The sequence below is a fragment of the Lissotriton helveticus genome, chromosome 6, assembly GCF_964261635.1.
Source record: "Lissotriton helveticus chromosome 6, aLisHel1.1, whole genome shotgun sequence".
Classification (NCBI taxonomy): Eukaryota; Metazoa; Chordata; class Amphibia; order Caudata; family Salamandridae; genus Lissotriton; species Lissotriton helveticus.
Window position 1 is genome coordinate 1,806,016,748 of NC_136067.1, and position 22,560 is coordinate 1,806,039,307.

Here is a 22,560-nt window from a genome sequence, read left to right on the forward strand (position 1 = left end):
GGGAATTCCCCCTGCTTTTGTTTTGATTTGCACAAGAACTCCTGAAGTCCAGAAAGAACTGTTAGTTCTTAGTGACGTCTTATGTCCAACCTTACGTCAAACCTGGCACATTTCAGGTATAAATATACCAACGTTGCCTTAAGCAAACACACGGTGGTTTGGAGCAGAGTGGCTATCTACTTGCCCGACGTCCAGCTGATGCGAGAGCCGAAGGAAGCCGCCCCTCCCTTTTGACGCACTGAGAAAGACTCTGTCTTTTTCTCCAGCCGAGAAATTTCAGCTCCGGTGTTTCCAGTCACCCTTGCGGGTTTGCTGGGAGATCGAGTCCTGAGACACGAGATACCAGACCTCCTTCATTCTAGAACCAAGGTACGGAGCTGACTAATACCTTAAGAGATTTCTTGATTCAGATTCTTGGCAAAAACCAACTTAACTTAAACTGCAACTTACTTACTCCTTCCCACGTATTAGGCTTAGGTCAGGTACAACGGGGTAGGCGTATCTTAGAAGCACCAGTTGAGTACGTTAGTCAATGTTTTTATGTACGTATATATTTTATCCATTTTAAAGTATCATATGGCTAAGAAACTATATCAATGCTTTTACAGTATTATTTCATAATACTCCTTTTACTGTACGCACTTTACTTCATGATAAGTATTGCAATTGTGGCAATTCATTTCTCTTGCATGAGAAAGAAGACTGCTCAATAAATAACAACTTTTATTGAAAACGCCCGTCTCTCTATTTCTCTGCACTCTGGTGAAACTAAGTATGCACGATTGACTGAGTGAAATAGCTGTCTATTGTTTTCACACGCCTCTAGAGATACACTCCTTATTCTGAGGGAGCAAAGTTGTCATGTTTATACGGTTATCAGAAGCTAATCCCTTCTTGTCTAAATCAGGAGAGTTAACTCTTTCCTGAACATTCGAGAAAGTTTCTAGTGACCTCTGAGCTAGCTGGCAAAACTAATTAAGTCTAATATAGTCAGTAGAGACCTAGATGACCTCAGTCCTACGTCTACACAGCTGTTTATATTATTCCAATGCACAGAGCCTATTGGGAAAATAGGAACTACACTACACACCTATGCTCTGCTGCTGCTTTGCCTTCAGTCTCTCTGCTTTTTTCTTTCTCTCCTCTGATCTCTTTTTTCCTCCTCTCCTCTTTCTGCTTTTCTATCACTTTCGTTCATATTCTGCACTTTTCTGTCACTTTCTGCACTTTTCCCCTTTTGCGCCTTTTCCTTGCCCCTGCACTGCTCATCCCCGGTGGCCCCACCCCCCTGCCTTGACACTTTCCTGCTTTCCGCTTCTCCCACCTTCCAGCTGTCTAGCCCTCCCCCTCACACTACTTAATGGCCGCCACCTGTGCGAAAGGCAAGCCTGTCTATACCCATCTGCCTCTGGACCATGCCCAGGGGCATGGACCCTGGTCCTCAGGCCATCCACTGCTATGACGCCAACACCCCCCACACCATCAACACCGGACACCACTCAACCTGCCACCTCACGTCACTGAAGAACACCCAAGGCCTGTTCACTTGCCACACCTGCAACTGCACCTTCGCACACCACACCTACCAACCGCATGGCCGTCAAGACCCGACCACCTCAGATGTATCCTACTCAACACACACTCCCATAAAAAAATGCCACATGGAGATCTGAGGCCTGCTCGATTCCACCCCCTCTGAGGTTGTCTTTTTCACAGAAACCTGGATGAACTCAAGATCAGCCCCGGACATTGCAACCACCATCCCTGACGGATATAAAATAATCCACAAGGACTGCGTCAACTGACCAGGACACCCTTTGCCTCACAACCAGCTCTGTTGACCACTCACAGGACATGGAGCACCTCCACTTACAGACCAACCCAAATGCCGCCTTCCACTGCACCCTCGTCTACATACCTCCCTGACCTAACACTCTTCAGTGATGTCATGGCCAACTTCATCACTCACCATGCTCTCGCCTCCAAGGACTACATCCTCCTCAGTGACCTGAATTTCCACCTGGATACCCTCAAATACCACAACACCTCATCCCTTCCTTCTGGAGAACCTCACCACCATCAGACTCAAACAACTGGTCATGATGGCAACCCACTCAGCAGGGCACAGGCTCAGGCCCATCTTCTCTGCAAGCAAAAATCTTCATCAGCCACACCACAGAGCCTCACTGAACCGACCACCACTGCATCCGCTTCTCCTTCACCAAACCCAAGGTATGCCACCACAGAGCCACACTGGACCGACCACCACTGCATCTGCTTCTCCTTCACCAAACCCAAGGTATGCCACCACTCCTACCATGACCTTCGCAGACGCTACAACACGGTCACTGAAGACCAGCTCACCACATCCCTCAGCAAGACCCTATCACAGACATCCACGGACGCCAACCTCCACCACTGGATCTCTGACTGAGCCAACACATTGGCCTCCCTCAAGAAACCATCAGGCAAACAGCCCTCCAAGAAGGCCAGCTGGCTCTCCTCTGCCCACAAAAAGTCCAGGCGCACCTGCTGATGGCTCAAGAACAGATGGAGGAGCAGCAAGATCACAACAAAAAAAGTAGCCGCTGAGAAATGCGTCAACATGAATGCACACAACAACAATGAACTCTTTGCCATAGTCAAAGAATTAGCCAAACCCAGCATAGAGAAAGTAGACATCGCCCATCCCAAGACCTATTTGAAAATCTCACCAACTTGTTCCACCAAAAGACAAAGGAGATCTATGACTGCTTTGCAGCCCAAGACCCACCCGAAACCACTGCACCCAATGGAACCAGCCCCCAGGGGAGAGTTTCATCCACAATTTGTGGTCATTACCCTTTAATTGCAGATGTGTTAGTGATGAACCAGATGTATTTCTTAGTGGAAACAAATGAGAACATTCACTTGGCCCCTCACTTATTTGTAAACAAATAACAGTGCACAGAGTGTGTAATGCTTCAATGGCAAATTGTTATTTAGAGGGAATACCAGCTTCTTCAATTTGTCTAGTCAATAAGTTATTTTCAAATGGAAGATATTTGATGTTGAACGATTAAGACGGCTATTTGGATGATAGCAGGTGTCTCATGTGGTTTCAGTCTCTCAGATAGTGGCATGTTGCAACTCTGTGCTCTTTCCTCCAATGCACAGAGCTTCAGTGGTTAGCTTGTGACCTTCCATTCCAACTCAATTTTGACAAACTGAGCGACTGAAAGCCCTATTGTTTAGATGCGTCACATACATCTGCCCATAAAACCTTTGAACTACAAGTTGCAAGGTCAGCCTCCAAAATTCAATCTCTACTATGTATAAATGTATCTCAACATTTTGGTGAGCTTGTAAATTGCATTTGTAATACTTCCAACACCGCTGGAGGGGTGCACCTTTTTAAAGTGATTGAGTCTGCCTTTTTGGTTACATTTAAGATCATTTTTGGAGTGCTACCGTCCTTCATTCATTCTATGTTTCTAGTGTTTTTGGAGGCATACCTCTTCTGCTATTCTCAATCTGTGGTATTTTGCTCCTATTTTAACTGCCCTGCAATGGATGTTCCATTTCGAGGCATAATGGTGATGGATCTTCCACCCGCCCAGCTGTGTCGTGACGAATTATACAGTTTTTTGGAGTACACCTTGCTACAGGATATACATGTTGGCTGGTCCCTATGCTTTCAAGCTGCATGGTTTACCTGTGTGCAGCCTGTGTTCCACAGTCTGTGTCATGCTCTTTCGAATGTGCACTCGACATATGCCTTGCAATGCAATTGGTGCCATCTATGACATAAATCTGCTAGTGAGTCAGTTGAGGACCCATTTCCGGAGTTCTCCCATTGTTATATAACCCAATGTACCCCAATCTAGGCCTAGGTACCTACATGAGTTCTATTTTGATCAGCATAACGGTATTAGCACTGACTTTTTGCACAGTTATGTGTTGAATAAATGTAAATCGGTTGCCTTGAAACTAGCCTAATTTATTGTGCACGAGGATTCATAGAAAAGTCCCTGCACATGACGTACATAAAACTATTAACATACTCTGTTTAAAAGTCATGGTTGTCTTTATTCTAGAGCAAAAGAACTACTTTGTATAATTGCAGATATTGATTTAGGCTCATTTACATAATCATACTCACAACATATCGATTGTGTAAGGAACCCAGGGGCTACCTTTATGGTATAAAAGAACCATATCAACACTAGATAGGTAGAGGAGAAGCTTAGACTCTGACACAAGATGCTGAGGTCTGTGCATGCAGAAGCTTCAGCGCACAGTGGTCTGACATCCCTTTTGGGGTGCCCAACTCGAGACCAAGACGAAGTCCTTTCGATCTCTCCCATTAGGAAATGGGGTTGGCAGTTTCCTTCCTCAACTTGGCAGGTTACTGTGACTAGGATTTTCTGTACACGTCTTGTCAAGGCATTGCATTTGGCAACAACATGTAGCATATGATTTTTCATTTCAGCACACACATTTAATAGCCTTACGCGAGTACTTACCTTGTGCCACCTACATGTAAAGACTGAATCATGAATCTATTTCCTCAAACTTACCTGTTGCTATGTCTATCTTTTTCAGGAGGTAAGGAAGGGACCCGGGAATGGATCCGTTGCAACTTTTTGGGTTCCCTACCCTTTTCTTCATGACATCCATCAGGTAAGACATACTCACGCTTTTTTATTATTATCTTTTCTTCTAACAGTATATTTATGCATCATGCTGGGGGTCTTCAGGTATTGGATCACATTTGCACGGGCAAAACATTTGGCATTCTATTTACATGTTCCTGTTAGTAGCCTCTTTCTTTGTTTGCAGGAAAGTTACATTTCATACATGTCTCTTGCCTTCCTTATACATTTGTGGACACTTACACCATTTCTGCAATTGCTCATCAATCCTCTACAGGACCTATAACGTATCAGGCGCTATATCAACAACAACTTTATGTATTATCTACACACACAGGCTCCATGTCAACTCCAGTTTTATCAAAGCCACTGCCGATGTGAACTGTGATTCAAATCAGACCAACAAATGAACAAATTAACTACAGTGTCCATCGCCTTGATGATTTAAATGTACACATTGCATATATCTTGCCAGTTTAGTGCTACTGGGGCTCCTGCACTTTTGCTGGCTTGATCTTCACTGGCTGCGATGTGCTCCGGCGCATCTTACCTTGTTTCCGAGGCTTCGGATTGTTTCAAGCCCATCACCGCATTCAGGAGGAAGAAACACGGTGGCGGAGTCACTGTACCCTGCTTTGGGCTCGGCGCACTGCCGCACGGGTCCCCGTGAATTGACGCACCTGGACGTGTTGGTTGTGCGGTTATGGGGGGCGCAAGGAGTCCTTTACCTGTGGCTGGCAGTGCGGGACATTAGGATTTGCGCTGCCTTCCAGTCCTGTCATCCCCGCCAAGACACGACGATCCCAGCAGAACACTGCATGCTGGGATGAGTAGTTCCTGTCCACTTGGAGTTCCTTAGCAGGTGACACTGATCATGGCTAGGGGGAGGAGCTGAACTGAGTACTAACCTAACGTGGTGGGGCAGAACTGTGATAGGCGTTTTCATTTCCTGTTTTCCATGCTGGGCGCTGAGGAGGCCACACGGCCGAAATGCATACGCCCGCCCGCTTTCATATGCCTTTGCTGCAAGAAAGGTTCTCCGTTGTTTGTTCCCCCCAAGTGGCCTCAGACTCTTCTTTGCGGAAGAATTTTGGACATTTCTTGCACTATCTTGCCAGTTTAGTGCTACTGGGGCTCCTGCACTTTTGCTGGCTTGATCTTCACTGGCTGCGATGTGCTCCGGCGCATCTTACCTTGTTTCCGAGGCTTTGGATTGTTTCAAGCCCATCACCGCATTCAGGAGGAAGAAACACGGTGGCGGAGTCACTGTACCCTGCTTTGGGCTCGGCGCACTGCCGCACGGGTCCCCGTGAATTGACGCACCTGGACGTGTTGTTTGTGCGGTTATGGGGGGCGCAAGGAGTCCTTTACCTGTGGCTGGCGGTGCGGGACATTAGGATTTGCGCTGCCTTCCAGTCCTGTCATCCCCGCCAAGACACGACGATCCCAGCAGAACACTGCATGCTGGGATGAGTAGTTCCTGTCCACTTGGAGTTCCTTAGCAGGTGACACTGATCATGGCTAGGGGGAGGAGCTGAACTGAGTGCTAACCTAACGTGGTGGGGCAGAACTGTGATAGGCGTTTTCATTTCCTGTTTTCCATGCTGGGCGCTGAGGAGGCCACACGGCCGAAATGCATACGCCCGCCCGCTTTCATATGCCTTTGCTGCAATAAAGGTTCTCCGTTGTTTGTTCCCCCCAAGTGGCCTCAGACTCTTCTTTGCGGAAGAATTTTGGACATTTCTTGCACTATCTTGCCAGTTTAGTGCTACTGGGGCTCCTGCACTTTTGCTGGCTTGATCTTCACTGGCTGCGATGTGCTCCGGCGCATCTTACCTTGTTTCCGATGCTTCGGATTGTTTCAAGCCCATCACCGCATTCAGGAGGAAGAAACACGGTGGCGGAGTCACTGTACCCTGCTTTGGGCTCGGCGCACTGCCGCACGGGTCCCCGTGAATTGACGCACCTGGACGTGTTGGTTGTGCGGTTATGGGGGGCGCAAGGAGTCCTTTACCTGTGGCTGGCAGTGCGGGACATTAGGATTTGCGCTGCCTTCCAGTCCTGTCATCCCCGCCAAGACACGACGATCCCAGCAGAACACTGCATGCTGGGATGAGTAGTTCCTGTCCACTTGGAGTTCCTTAGCAGGTGACACTGATCATGGCTAGGGGGAGGAGCTGAACTGAGTACTAACCTAACGTGGTGGGGCAGAACTGTGATATGCGTTTTCATTTCCTGTTTTCCATGCTGGGCGCTGAGGAGGCCACACGGCCGAAATGCATACGCCCGCCCGCTTTCATATGCCTTTGCTGCAATAAAGGTTCTCCGTTGTTTGTTCCCCCCAAGTGGCCTCAGACTCTTCTTTGCGGAAGAATTTTGGACATTTCTTGCACTATCTTGCCAGTTTAGTGCTACTGGGGCTCCTGCACTTTTGCTGGCTTGATCTTCACTGGCTGCGATGTGCTCCGGCGCATCTTACCTTGTTTCCGATGCTTCGGATTGTTTCAAGCCCATCACCGCATTCAGGAGGAAGAAACACGGTGGCGGAGTCACTGTACCCTGCTTTGGGCTCGGCGCACTGCCGCACGGGTCCCCGTGAATTGACGCACCTGGACGTGTTGGTTGTGCGGTTATGGGGGGCGCAAGGAGTCCTTTACCTGTGGCTGGCAGTGCGGGACATTAGGATTTGCGCTGCCTTCCAGTCCTGTCATCCCCGCCAAGACACGACGATCCCAGCAGAACACTGCATGCTGGGATGAGTAGTTCCTGTCCACTTGGAGTTCCTTAGCAGGTGACACTGATCATGGCTAGGGGGAGGAGCTGAACTGAGTACTAACCTAACGTGGTGGGGCAGAACTGTGATATGCGTTTTCATTTCCTGTTTTCCATGCTGGGCGCTGAGGAGGCCACACGGCCGAAATGCATACGCCCGCCCGCTTTCATATGCCTTTGCTGCAATAAAGGTTCTCCGTTGTTTGCAAGTGGCCTCAGACTCTTCTTTGCGGAAGAATTTTGGACATATATATATATATATATATATATATATATATATATATATATATATATATATATTCCATAAATATAAATATATATATAGATATTTACATAAATATAAATATATATATAGATAGATATTTACACATCGGTTCAGGTTTCCCGGCCTTTACAGCGCTCATTATGGGTGCCTCTCTCTGCGGCAGAACCACGCCGTTTCAATATTCAAAGCACTTCTTCCATCTTACAAAAGAATTGGGGCGCACTCCTTTAGCTTTCCACAGCGAGATATTTTATTCAGGATCTTTTCAGGATAAAAGCTAGTGATCAACGCATTTCGATGCTGCTAGCATCTTGCTCACGATCGTGAGCAAGATGCTAGCAGCATCGAAACACTGATTGAGATATATATATATATATATATATATATATATATACACATATCTCACTGTCCTTTGGTTCCTTTTGCCAGGGACTGCAGCGCTCTTAATGTCGGTTCATTAATACCCTGCGGCAGAACCAAGCCGCTAAAATAAACATCCAAACTCTTTCCCTGCTGAAAAGACACATGGGGACGAACGCGCATGCTGTTATTTTTCCATTTTTATTGCCATCATAGCGCGTTTCAGCTCTCCCAGGAGCCTTGATCACATGATATATATATATATCAGGTTCTATGTGCTTACAACTGTGGGTGAACATTGAAAACTTTAGCGCAATGCTGACATTTGCCTTGTAGAGAATGAAAAAAAGACTAAGACTACTGAGCTACTTGACAGAAGCCCCAAGCATTATCACCTTTAAGGGGCTTGGTGGCACTCAGCCCGTACCCACACCTCTGCTGATAAAGCAGGGAAACTGTTAGCGTGCCGAATTCAACAAGACCGAGCGTGACAACCAACGCTGCTTTTACAGTCTGGCGTGGGTCAATTGCAAAAGCGATAACGTGACATTCATGAAGAATTCACTGCCCATTACACCAACATATACAAGTCAGTAATACAGGCGACCCCGGAGGATCTGGACGCGTACCTTTCCCAACTGCCTATGCAGACAGTAAATGACAAGAGATGAATTAAATGAGCCAAGACCACTGTTAGAAGTACAGCTAGAAATCCGCTCATCGGCCACAGGCAAGACGCCGGGCCCATACGGGCTACCGGCAGAATTTTATAAAGCATATAAGGACACACTAGCCCCGAAATTGCTTACATTGTATACCAGTGTGCACGAGGCAACTATCCTGCCTCAGTCGTTACGCAAGTCCCCGCTTGTCTCCCTGCCTAAACCGGACAGGGACGTGGCACCCCTCTGCGCATATCGCCTGTTGGCACTACTAAATTTGGAATATAAAATCCTCGCCAAACTACTAGCAAACAGACTGGACCTGGTGGTCCCGAAATTGGTACATGAGGACCAGAATGGGTTTGTGCCAGCACGCAGCACGTCTCTCAACCTGAGAGGTTTTTAGAATTGCTCACTACTCCAGAAAACAGTGGCCGCACTCAGGATGTCTAGTGTTGAACCTCAAAAAAGCTACCTTAGGCAAATATGATTTAGGCAACAGTTACGCAGGTTTAGTCAAGCTGCTCTACACGAGGCACACGGCGCAGGTCAAGACTGGCCCCTATATCTCCAAACCTATCCCAATTGGACGGGGCACGTGGCAAGGCTGCCCCCTCTCCCCATTGCTGTTTGTGCTGGCCATCGAGCTACTGGTGGTAGCCCTGCGTAGTACAATGGCAGATTGGGGAATACAGCTCAGCGACGGGGTACATGCAGTCTCCCTTTATGCAGATCTCCTGATATACTTGCGCGATATTCGGCTGCCATGTGAGGCAGTAGCAAAGGCACTCTCAGAGTTCGCAACATTATCTGGGCTGCGTGTCAATTGGGGCAAGTCATGCCTCTTTCCCTTTAATGACACCACCACAGATCCCACACTAACGGCGAATGGTACGCTGGCAGCAAACTGCATTTCAATACCTAGGGATCCGGATCTATCAAGAGTCACGGAACCTTCTTGAGGGCAATTACATCAGAGCGATAACGGCTGTCCGATCACAGATGACATTCTGGCGCACGCTGCCCATCGCCACTATGGGCAGAAAAGCGCTGCTGAAAATGGTGGCACTACCGTAGCTATTATACCTCTTTGTGAACTTACCAGTGTATATTAAGCCAGCAATGTTACGCTCATTCGAAGCGGATATGAGGCAATTTATTTGGCATGGTAGCCAAAATAGGATGGCGCTAGCAAAAATTTACCTGCCCATGGATGGTGGTGGAGTGGCTATCCCAAATATGTAACACTACTATCTGGCAGCACAACTGCAGTGGGTGGCCAGGTGGCTGATCAGGAAGCAGCTCACCAATATTGCTGCACAGAGGCTGGGCTACACCCAGGGGCAGATAGTGGCCCTGCTTTACCCAGGTAGGAAAGGTCCGAGCCTTACCCAGCAGCTGGTGAAAGTAGCGTACATCTGTTTCTGGAGAGTGCTGCAGCTCACTAAGGGGGTCACCACATATGCACCCTTTCTCTCGTTACTGGGAACGCCGACACAGCAACAAGTAACCACAGCAGTGGAGCTGCGTGCATGGGACGACGCGGGACTCCAGACGGTAGGGTACTTATATCAGGATGGTCACCTACTACCTTTCGACACACTGGTGAGTGAGTGCGGCCTACCGCAGGGTCAGTTTTTATTGCATGCAGCGATCATTAGAACACTGAGGCTAATATGGGGCGACATGACGGAAGAGCCGAACACGCACTTAACATGAACATACTTACATATCATGGGGTCGGGCCGGCATCTTGTCAGGTGGATAGCTGAGTCATTAAGGGTCCATGCAGCAGTTCCACTAGCAGAGCTAAAAGAGTTCTGGGATACGGATCTGCAGAGGCAGAGCACGGAATTGGACTGGGCAATAATACTAGAGAGTTCCACCCATATACAGAGGAATGCCAGGTTTAGGCTAATACAATATTATATAACACAAAAGGCATACATGACGCCAGTCATGATCAATAGAATATTCAATTGCGCAGATGCATAGTGTCCGTGTTGTGGCCTAGCAGGAGAAGACCTTATTCATATGTTGTGGGCCCGTAACAAGGTGGCTGCTTATTGGGAGATTATCATCACACACTTGGCACAATGTACAGACCGCACATTGCAATGGAACTGGGAAATATGCCTCCTGGGACTGTACAAAAGACAAAAGAAACATAAGGTGACTAACCACTTTATAGACCTGGGACTAATAGTTGCAAAGCGCCTCATCACCAAACGCTGGAAAGCCCCTGATCACCAATTGGCGAAGGCATGGTATCACTCCATGATCTGCTTGGCACAGGCGGAGAGTGTGGCACTTCGGAGAAAAGATGCTATTGGCATACGCAAGACACCCCTAGCTGTAGCCTGGGACACCATATTCCTAGATCTCCGGGGAGCATGGCAGGAGCGGGTGGAGTCGCAGGGACCATCCTAAGCGGCAAGCGAGACACGATAATGTGTAGCAGGCAACCCAATTGAAGCTAGAGGCCCCCCCCCTTTCTTAGAAAGGGCGATTGTCTGCACCGGAGATTAGATAGCGTGCACGGGACAACCTCTCATCAATATCCAAGACACTGAGCACTGACACTGAACCATAAGTAAGATTGGTGTAGACAGCAATGGGACCGATGAGACATAAGGCACGCACTATAGTAGCAGTACCATCTACGCACCGCATACTCAATTTGTGAGATGGGACCCCCACCCTAATCCCTACTCCCCCCCACCACCATGTCGTTTTTCCCCAAATTTAACATGCTATTGCAGGCAGAGATGGTTGCATATTGAAAAAAAGTTTGCAGCAGCACCATTATGCAGTTGCGATAAGTGATGATTATTAAAAATGCAAACACGTAATTTCAGTTAACTGGTACCGCTGTAATGCAAGGATATATGTAAAACGAATACAGAAATGTAAACAAAAAAAAGGGGCTTGCTGGCCCCTTCAGTTGTGCACCCTGGGGAAAAAGACTGGCACAGAGCAAGCACTGGGATTACAAATTGTACAGATGAGTAATAACAGGGAGAATAATGGGCAGGGCCACACTACATTTACATCCTGTATGTAATATAGGGGCTAGGATTTTTTCCTTTTTATTAAGCAACGTAGACAGCAGAAAAGGAAGATACATTGACAAATCAAATATTATCACTTTCATACAACTTCATACATATCCTATAGGTACCTTATTGATATCAATCCAGAGAGAGAACTAAACAAATTCATCATATATCGAGAAAGTCCATTAAATTATATACAGAACCTAAATCCTATTTTCACTAACTACAATATCGCTTTATTGCTATATTTACACTATTCATATTAATGTACAATATGGTTTCTCAAATCTTCTAGCCCCACTTATCGCCTTTCTTCCAGCCATTTAATCATAGGAGCCCATATCTTGTCTCCTTTCTCCCTGGCTCGGTGGTCCTTGATCTCATATAGTGCCATTTCCTGAGTATATATATTTAAGAGCCGATAGAACCATGCGAAATAGCTAGGCGTTTCTACCTCCTTCCAAGCTGTTGCGATCAGCTGCCTAGCTACTGCTACTGTAATAAAAACAAAATCTATCTGTGATGGAGATAGCCCTAGTCTATTATCATATCTGAATAGCATTAATGATGAAGTGAAATTAATTTTTTTATTAATTAGTAGTGTCCATAATTCTTCTATACTAGTTTTTAGGGGTGTCAGTTTGCTACCTGTGGAAAACATATGTACAATATCTGCAGGACCTCCTTGACACCTAGGGCATGTATCGTTTTCACGTTTCCCCCCAATTAAACAGTTTCGAGGGCGTCTAGTACAAATTGAATATAGTTTTGTAGTGTTGGGATTTGAGATTAGCTGAGAGAAACATTTTTTTTGCTAGCTCTAGTGACATATCTACATCTATTTCTTCATCTCCTAGTTTTTGTGCCCATTTAGTCTCAGTTTTCCCAATGTCATCTGGAAGATTTCCCAACAGAATATTATTATATTCCCCTATCCGGGCCTTTCCCCGAAAAACCATTTCTGAAATTGGTATAGAATCTTGATTCAAAGTCTGTTGCGGTAATGTCTTCAGCCAACTCCAAATTTGAATATGTTTAAATTGGGTTCGTTCGTCTATCTCTTTATGTTTAACCAAAACCAAAAATGTTAGAATCTCTGATTTAACATTATACAGATGACTAATAATATCAACCCCGATCATTGCCCACCCTCTTGCCATAGCATCATCCATCCCAGCTGGAAACAATGATGACCCCCACAGTGGAGTATAACTATTGTATTTTGGGATTTCTAATGCACTTGTAACTTTGTTCCATACCCCCCAAGCAGCTTTAAGACATTTGAAGCTGGTTTTTTTTATAATAGCTAGGCTCTATTTTCCTCAGAAACATACCTGAAGCATCATTGCCGATAGCTAGATGGTATATTGATAGCAAATCATTATCACTCAAAATCCAATCTTTTAGCAAAGGGACCATTTGTTGTAAAAACACTGCCCAATAATACAATAGCAAATTAGGAGCTGCCCACCCGCCTCTATCTTGAAGAAGTGTTAAAAACTTTAATGATCATCTAATTTTTTGATATTGCCATACAAAATTTGAAAACATTGCCTCCATTTTTGGATTAGCAAGCACAGGTAATTCTAAAGGAATTGAGCGGAATAGATATAGGATTTTTGGAAAGACCTTCATTTTCAAAACATTAATCCTCCCAACTATGGTTAACTGTATTTTATCTATCCCCCTTAAGTCCTTCCCAATTTCATCCAGTATTTGATCAAGATTGTTTGGCCATATTTTTTTCCAGTTCTGCTCCAATCTTTACCCCCAGGTATGTTGCTGATTCAACTTGACGTTGATCTAGGCTATTCAATTTTTTTGAGCAAATTATCTTTGTCTTACTTTTATTTAATAGCTATCCAGATCTCATTCCAAATTCTCCCGCCATCCCTTCGATTTCTCGAATTGCTGCCTCTGGCTCAGATGTCGTGATGGCAATATCATCTGCATATGCCAGTACTTTAGTTTCATATCCACTAGTTATTATAGGTCTAATATTAGGATTCAAAAGTAATTGCTTAATAAAAGGGTCTAAATAGATGGCACAAAGAATCAGAGAGCATGGACACCCTTGTCTTGTCCCTCTGGCTACTTTATGGCTGCTGATCTATTACCCATAATTTCTAGTTTGGCTATTGGTTTATAATACATCGCTCAAATAGCTGTTAAAATTTGCGGTCCAAATCCTCGTTCCAGTAAAGCATCCCATAAATATTGCCAGGCCACCCGGTCAAAAGCCTTTTCGCCATCTAAAAAAATTATAGCCATTTTTTCCTCTTTGGCCTCTGCAATATCCAAAAATTATATCACTCGTCTAATGTGATCCATGGTTCTACGACCTGGCAGAAAGCCATGCTGACACTAATTTGGCTATCATTTTCTGTAACCTATTCGCTAAGGCTTTTGAATAAATCTTTGCGTCCGAGTTTATTAATGCAATAGGTCGATACAAGCCTGTTAGCTCTGGTGGTTTACCCTTTTTTGGGAAGATTACTATATCGGTCTCTTGCCACGAAGTGGGTGGGATACCCCAATATTGTACATCCAGAAATAAATCATGTATTAATGGAGTCAATTCTGGTTGGATCAGCTTATATATTTCGACTGGAATTTTGTCAGGACCTGATGCTTTTCCGGAAGATAGAGAAGCTATTGCAGTTAATATTTCTTCCAGTGTGAATTCCTCGTCTAATTCTAACTTCACTTTTTTCCTCAACCTTACTCATTCCAATGTCCCTTACCTCACTACTCTGTCGGGTTATATCTGTCTGTTCCTCTTGGTATAATGTTTAGTAAAATTGCTCAAAGACCTCTATAATTTTCTTCATATTAGTCTCCAGCTGGCCTTCAATATTCTGTATTTGTATTATATTATTTCTAATTGTTCTCTGCCTGGTGCGGAGGGCCAACAGTTTACCTGCCTTCTCCTCATATTCATACATTTCCTGATGTGCTTGGTATGTCTCAGCAGCTTGCATCTGAAAATTTTCATTTATTTCAGCTTTATTAACGGCAATTTTAATCCATAATTCATTTAATGTCTCCTGTCCTGCTTGTACGATCTGTTCAGTGTGGGTTATCTCTAATTGTGCAAGATCTGCCATTAATATATTAACCATATTCTGTCGCTGTTTCTTCTGATAACCCACATATTGTATTACTTCCCTACGTAATCCTGCTTTAAAAGCATCCCAACCATGATCCTTGAGGCAATATATCTATTCATATTAAAATATTCATTAGCCCAGCTTTTAATATGACACTTAAACACCACATCAGATAATAATTTACGGTCAAATGACCATTGACGTACTTCCTGTTTTTTTAATATTTGCCAATCTATTTCTAATATCAATGGATTATGGTCGGAGAAAATTTGAGGCATTTTCCTAATTTCCATATTTTCCAGCACTGAGGTGGAGAATATGAAATAATCTAAACGTACATATTTTTTATGTGCATACAAATAATATGTGTATTCGGGGTCATTAGTATACTGGTATATCCAGGTATCTGTTAACCCATATATTTCTTGGCACGCTCGTATTGCCCGGTAAACCTGTGGTTTCCTACCTTGATAGTGGGAAGAGTCTGGTCATGAAACTCCATTATGTATATTAAAATCTCCACAAATTATTAATGGAGTCGACCAAGTTGCTAGCTCCATCTCTAAATCTGTCCAGATTTTAGGGTCATCCTGATTAGAGCCATACACTGTAACTAATGGGATCCCTGTTTCTAATGTAGCAATAGCCCATCTGCTCCATTTATCCGCCAATGTACGATTCACTGGTCCTACATTATGCGGCATATATATCGCGACTCCTCTTATCGTTGTCGTCTGTGATGCACATATTATCATTTCATATCCCCTTATCTGCAGACATTTTTTATTGGCCCATGAAATTTGTGTCTCTTGTTAACACAATTTCTGGGTTTCAAAATCGTAAAATCTCATATACTCTTTCTCTTTTCTTCCTATTGATTAGTCCTCCCACATTCACAGAACAAACCCTCATTTTACGCATAGTTTTTTAGTGCTTTTTTAATACAATACACCTTCTCTTTTAACATTCTTTGTTTTTTCCCTCCTCCCTTTATTTGGTCTACCTTGCTTGTGTTTTTCTCCCCCTTCCCATCTCCCACCCTCTTACCCACCCTGTCTGCCCCCATCCCCTAACCACCCTCCCACCCCCTTAGAAGCTTCCAGACCTCGGTCTGGCATCAGATGAGAACGACGCTGCATCCCCAATCCATTACCCCCCTCTCTTATTTCCATTGCAACCAGAATAGTTATCTTTACGTACATCCTTAATTAGACATAACGCATATCCTGCCCCCCAGTCTTTTAATCCCTTAAGTCCCCAGGTTTCAGATCATTAAGTTTAAACAGTGGGTCATTTAATACTCCCTTACTTACTTCTTAAGTTCATCTAAGAATTCTTTGGCCTTAACTTCCGAGGTGAAAAACCGAGACTTATCCCCAACCACCACTTTCAGTTTAGCTGGGTTCATAAAATAAGCCCGAATACCTTTCTCTTGAAATGGACTTATCATTTGTCGTAGGCGCCAGTGCCTCTCTACTGTAACATGGCAAAAATCAGGACGAGTGAAAAATTCTCACCCCTCTATCTGGCACTTCTTATCTGGTCTGGTACGTTATTGCACCTGATGACAACACACATTAGTAAAGAAAATAGGTTTGGCTTTATCCTGCTAATGTGTCTTAACACAGGCCTTCACATTTCCACGTGTTGCATGCAGACATGCTGTTTATCACTTCAAAGCATGCAGTGCACGGTTGGATTTGCCAATCTTTGGGTGAAAAAAGTAGCACAACGGATTGCTTTCTGTGTAAAATTCATATAGGAGTTAAAGAAGCAAATGGAAGCCACAGTAGGGTGTTTGAGCGCACTTTTTATACCTAAATCTTACTTAATACATTCTTTGCATACTTCCTTAGAGGTGGAATGATAACACGAAATTCAATAGCGGGAGGTGAGCCAGTAAAAACTACTCTCCTGAGTGGAGCAAAAGCCCCCTCCGTTTTGATAACAATACCTCTTGATACAGCTGCACTTTCAAGCCAGACCTCAGAAGGGCTCACACAGAAGTGTTGTAGTGTTCAATTAATTGAGCTCCCCCTGTACTAACAACATGGACTTTTGATCACATCAATGCAGTATATGGTGCCTAAATCTGATTTTTTTTTATGTTAAACTGCAGAATTCACACAGATAAGTGGGCAGCGATAACCAGGAGACCCCAACAAATGTTTACAGTGTGAGCAGGATCCTACGAGCGTACAAATGTATTGCATGGGGACGTGCCTGCCTGTCTTCAACTTATCCTCACCCTACACTCATTTCGTTTCTAGTGCACCCGGCCCACCTTGTTGAATAGAAAAATTCCCTGCTCTACAGTCTCTGGTGATTCGGAGATTAAACAGGTTTTCCAAAATCTTAACAACATTTCCATGCAATGGTCTTGAAAGAATGAAAAGGTAAGTCTGGAACTTTTAGATGCAAGTTTGAAGTAGCTTGTATTTATATTGTAGATCTAAAACATATTATTAGTATCGACCAAAGCACAATAGGTGCTAAATCTTTAAAAAAAATCTTAAATTATTAATGTAACCATATAGAAGTTCCGTGTGCGAAAATAATTGCCTTTACTCTCTTGCATTTTTATTGACCTACGCATTTATAACTCCATTCTAATACAAAATTCATGTGATCCGATTCCATGTGTTTATTTCTGGCGCTCGTGGCACTCAGCAGAAGATGGATGACGTAAATAAAACAGGAACAAATAAGCTTCTGCACAATGTAGTTCACGAAATATTACACTTAGATGCACCTGTAATTTCAACGTGAATTGAAAGCAGTTTTGGTACTAACAATGCGGTTAGTCTATTTATAAAGCACGCCGTGCCAGAGGATTGCAGCGCCAAAAGGTAGGACAAATAACAGATGTTGCTAATAATACATTCTAATTAAACTCATTTGATCAGTTTTGAGAGCATGGAAGACTAAAATGTTGAAGTAATTGTCTAGGATTTTAAATGATTCACACCAATCTCTGCTTAAACGTATTTGCTATCACAATGGTATTGAACTCTCCAGAGTAGGACCCAGCTATTACAGTTGGGTTTTCTACTTTCACTTTAGTAAACATAAATAGAAAAATAAACTGCATGAAAAAAATAATGTTTCTATATAATTTCATGTTATAGATCCCACTACCTCAAATTAACACACCTTACCTTAAAACCAACCAATGCCATTGGTAAAATCCCATTCTTCCCCTTACGAAATCTGCATACAAAAAAAGCTATATTTACTTATAAATAATTATTTGTGGATTTATATAGTGTGAACAAGGCCCATAGGGTATCAAGTGCTTTATTGCTGTTACAAGGCAAACAATCTTAAAAATAGAGAGTCGGTCACCCAATAGAGGCATAAAAATACGTGATCTGGAAGAAATAATTTAAAAAGTGTTGTACAGCAATTATAGGCCCTTATGTGGTAGACAAACAGTAAGAAAACGGATAACCTACAAGGGGCACAGTTATATTATGCTTTGAATAGATTTTTAAAATGAATACATATTTAAACTAAATAAATAGAATTTGCCCTGCGAATTTACTTATTGGAATATAAGGGTGTGTTCAGGCAAGAGTCCTTCTGTAAACAAGACACTGGTATCCATGTACATAAAACCAGCTGTTACAAGTTAAGCCCTCGAAATGGAATTCCAGTTTTCCCAGATCAAATTTAGAATTACATTTTCAGTTCCATGTGGCTTACCAGTCCATTTCATACCTGCTCTGAGAAGATGTAAATTGGGAGCAGAAGGCTGGCAACAGGTAGCAATGAGTGGGGAAGAAGTCAGTGGGTAGAGCAGGATGTGGCCTGCAGGGAGATCATTACATGCTCCCGTGTGCTGTAGAAGGGTGTTGATCGGGGGCCCTGGATTTGGACCAGGGCAGCCCATCCTAAAGTGATTTTACTAGATGGATCTTCCAGGAGAAAAAACGGGTCAGGTATTTATGCTCCTGAGAAATACAGTCGTTGGAACACCAGACCAGTTATTAGCTGGAGCTTGTACTGAGGCCATAATAGGTCTGTCTTTCCGCAGTGTTTATCTGATTCCTTCTAAGAGGATTGTCCATCAGACAAGGAAGCGCCGCTGAAATAGTACCCTTTTCTTTTAACTTCACCCCAACTTGGGGGCATACCCGAGGGGTTTCGTAAGGCATCTTTTTTTACTGCAAATGGGGTATTCAAACATACATGTGTATGAGCTTTGTTATTATTGTTATTATTGTGGTCCACCTGAGATTATCAGTTTCATTATTTGGTCATTTAGAATTTCAAATTACAGAGCTTTGTGTACAATGGTCTATATTTAAGAGTAATTCTACCCATGATCTGGAACCAATTAAGAAAGATTAGGATTGGATTGGAGTTATGTGGTCAATCTTCCTGGATCTAGAGACAAATCTGGCTGCCTTCATGCAGTGCTAGGTTACATGGAGCAAATTGCAACTTTGGTATTCCAGTAAGTAAACCATTTCTATAATTTAAATTGAAAAGATCATAGATTAAATCATTTTTTGAATTCTTCATCTGGGAAAATAGATTTAATCCCATGCAAAGATCCAATTTGGAATGGTGTTCCTTTTGCTAAAGAGGTTATCTGTGTTTGAAGGTTCAGATTTGTGTCAAACATGGAGCCCAAGTATTTGGCACAAGCAGAGATAAGTGGCATGCTAGAAAGTTGCTAAGTTCAGCCACAAATGCAGTAGTGTTGCGTTATTGGGTGGAAATCAATAAAAACTCTGTTTTCAGAGGATCTACTTTGAGGTGATGATGGCAATTTAGCAATGAGGCAACTGTCAACTAAAGCTAAGATCACCAGCATAAAAGTGGTAATATATGATGGAATTTCTTTTTTAGAAGAAACATCGGGGTTCGATTAAGAATGTTGGATCAATAAGGTTTGAGGTACTCCCTCTTGGAGTTGGGAGAGCTGGATTAAGAGTTCAAGATTATCATGCATTTAAAACTGTTATGTTAGGTATGAAATGATCAGCCTTAGGACTCACACTCTGAATGATGTTCTTACATCGGGACTCACTAAAAGGGTCTGTTGATTTATGATATTCAATACGTCCGAAAGCTCTAGGAAGGTAAGATGACCAAGGTCTCATATTTGTCAAGGATAAGAATTGCATAATTTACAGTCTGCATCACTGTAGTCTCTGTACTTCAGTCCAGTCTGCAACTGGTTTGAAGATATCAACCAATTATTTTCACTTGAGAATCAATTGCGCTGGAGCTTGACACAGATTTTTAGTGTTTTGGCCAGGAAACAAAGGTTTAGCATCAGTCAGTAGTTATTCATATCGTCAAGATCAGCTCTCAAGTTTTACAGAAGAAGAGTGACTTAGCAATTTTAGGGCACTCTGGGACCGTGCCATGAAATAGTGATATATTATTCACGTTGACCTAGAAGCACTGGTTTTCTGAATGATAAAAGCAGGCGTGTGAACAGTGAAGTTGGTTAGGGATCTAAGATTTTTGTGAGATTTCTCTGAATTCGGATCAGGTAGACTTAGTTGCCTGAATTGGTCCCAGGTTTATATGGACTATGGGAGCCTTGGCAATCAAGATTTCAATGTTGTCAGTTTTTTCGTTGAAGAAAAGGGTAAATTATCACTGGTTTTTAGCAGGGTTATTATTAAGCATTTCTTTGAGTGGAGGGTTTGTTTGTAGACTGAATGATTAAGTTAAATAATTTTTAGGAGGATTTGAAGTTAAAAAAACACAACAGAAATGCACCTGTTATAGTTAGCAGAGCTACTATAACTTGCACCTCTGCCATGCACTGCTTATGACCTTGCATACTACAGCACTCATGCATATTCTATAACATCATTTATGATGTCATTTATGACGTATTGAATTACAGCAATGATGACATTGTTCAAACTTCTTTGGTAAGCATTACTCTATAAACAAGTATGGCATTAGAGGTCTGAAAGTAAGTACAAAATCACTCAGAATAATATGATGCCTCATTAATGCTATCACAGATACAACTCCCCAAGGTGTAGCAAGTTTGTGTTATGTTAAAGCCTGACTACTATGCAATTCATGGGTAGCCTAGTTCACATTAACAATCAACCACACATGTATAAGAAAACCTTACTGTGCACAGTGTTCAATCTGTATGTAACTGTTCGAGGAAAACCAAATCCCTCAAGATACTCAACGTCTGTTCCAAAACTAATGCCCTACTATGCACAGCCTTTATCTGTATGAAATCCCCTTCAGTCATGGAACCTAAATTGAAAAGTTAAATTAATAGGAGTAGGAAAGTGGGACTGTAAACAGTGTTTACTCTTTGGAGAGAGTTTACTTTGTACCACACTGTTTGCAGACAGTGAAACTCTCATGAAAAATACACTACATGGTGTTAATAAGTACCTACTAGGAACAGTGCACACTCTATTCAAAATGTGTCCATGGAGAGGCTATTCACTTAAAATAACCAAGGTCTGCAGGTGCTAAAGCTCGCTTGCACTTTGATATTTCTCCCGTTCACACCTGTTACCATCTACCAATTCTTATTAACACAAATACACTTTTGATTCTCATTTCCATCTGCCTATAAGCATCTAGGCACTTTCACAACTTTGCTCATATTCCAGACATTTCCATCTGATAATTCCACTACCTGATTACCTACCCCATTTTCATAGGCACAGAAAATCATGAATCACCTGACTTAACTATTCTCCCTTTTATTACTAATACCCATTCCCCCATTTTAATAGGCTGACATTTTCGAGACAGTTTATCTCCTTTGTGGTCCATTTGACTGATCTGCTTCCCTTTGTCTCATTTGTACTCTGTCTATCATATCTAACATCCACATCTGATTTAGATCACAAATAGCCTCCCTGCCTCTCATTTTCTAAAAGGGAGACACATCTCCTTCAACCCTGTGTGTTTTCCTATAACTCCACAATAATTGCCTAATGGTTTATTGCCTATTTTTCCTATTATCTATGGCTAGTTGTAATCCCTCCTTCAACACCCTGATCTATTGCTTTGTGGATAATAAACTTATGTTTATATATGATAGATTCCATGACCTTTAAAAATATCCTTATTTCATTGGAAATTTACTGTACACCAATGCCAGGTACTAAATATTTAAGAAATCCTTCTCCCTCAAAAGTCTGATTTAAAAACTATCACTGCTTTAGAAGTAACCTGATGTACTATCTTGCCCTCTGGCCATAGAGACAGTTGATCAGTCAACACTAAAGCATAAACCTGACCATTACCAATACACATTGCTCCTGCAATGTCTAGAAATAATCTTTCCCACACTCTATTGGGTCTAGTCACTGGAGTTATTTTCATATTTGACTGTTTTCTGTCACCAATGGCACACTCCAGACAAGATCTACCTTTCCCCTCAATGCATCTATCAAAAGCTAGCCACTAATTGTTCTCCGCGCGTTAAGATTTTATCCGCCTCAGACAATTCATGCGCTATATATAAGAAAGGTAGGTATCTTTCTTCCAGTACTTTCTTCATAGGCAATGTTGACTCAATGTAATCTAACACCCTTTTGATTTCTTGATTATTTCCAGAAGCAGTTTTCAATTGACTCTCTTCAATACATACCTTGGATACTTCACAAATGGATACCAAGTTTTCTATATCATTGTCCTCAACAACATCTCCACAATCATCCACTGGAAGCCTTGACAGACAGTCTGCAA

At 42.9% G+C, this 22,560-nt stretch overlaps 1 protein-coding gene across 4 annotated transcripts in view; it reads right to left on the reverse strand.

Annotated features, from left to right (window-relative positions):
- The window catches only part of MTA3 (metastasis associated 1 family member 3), a 771,323-nt gene that overhangs the window by 157,079 nt on the left and 591,684 nt on the right, over nucleotides 1-22,560 (reverse strand). The window contains exon 18 of one of the 4 annotated variants that reach the window (XM_078649693.1): nucleotides 18,018-18,069. The exons of the other annotated variants lie outside the window; for them this stretch is intronic. Within the exon in view, the coding sequence (XP_078505819.1) occupies nucleotides 18,061-18,069 (9 nt within the window). The 3' untranslated portion in view covers nucleotides 18,018-18,060. The remainder of the gene's footprint in view (nucleotides 1-18,017; nucleotides 18,070-22,560) is intronic. 4 annotated transcript variants of the gene reach the window in all.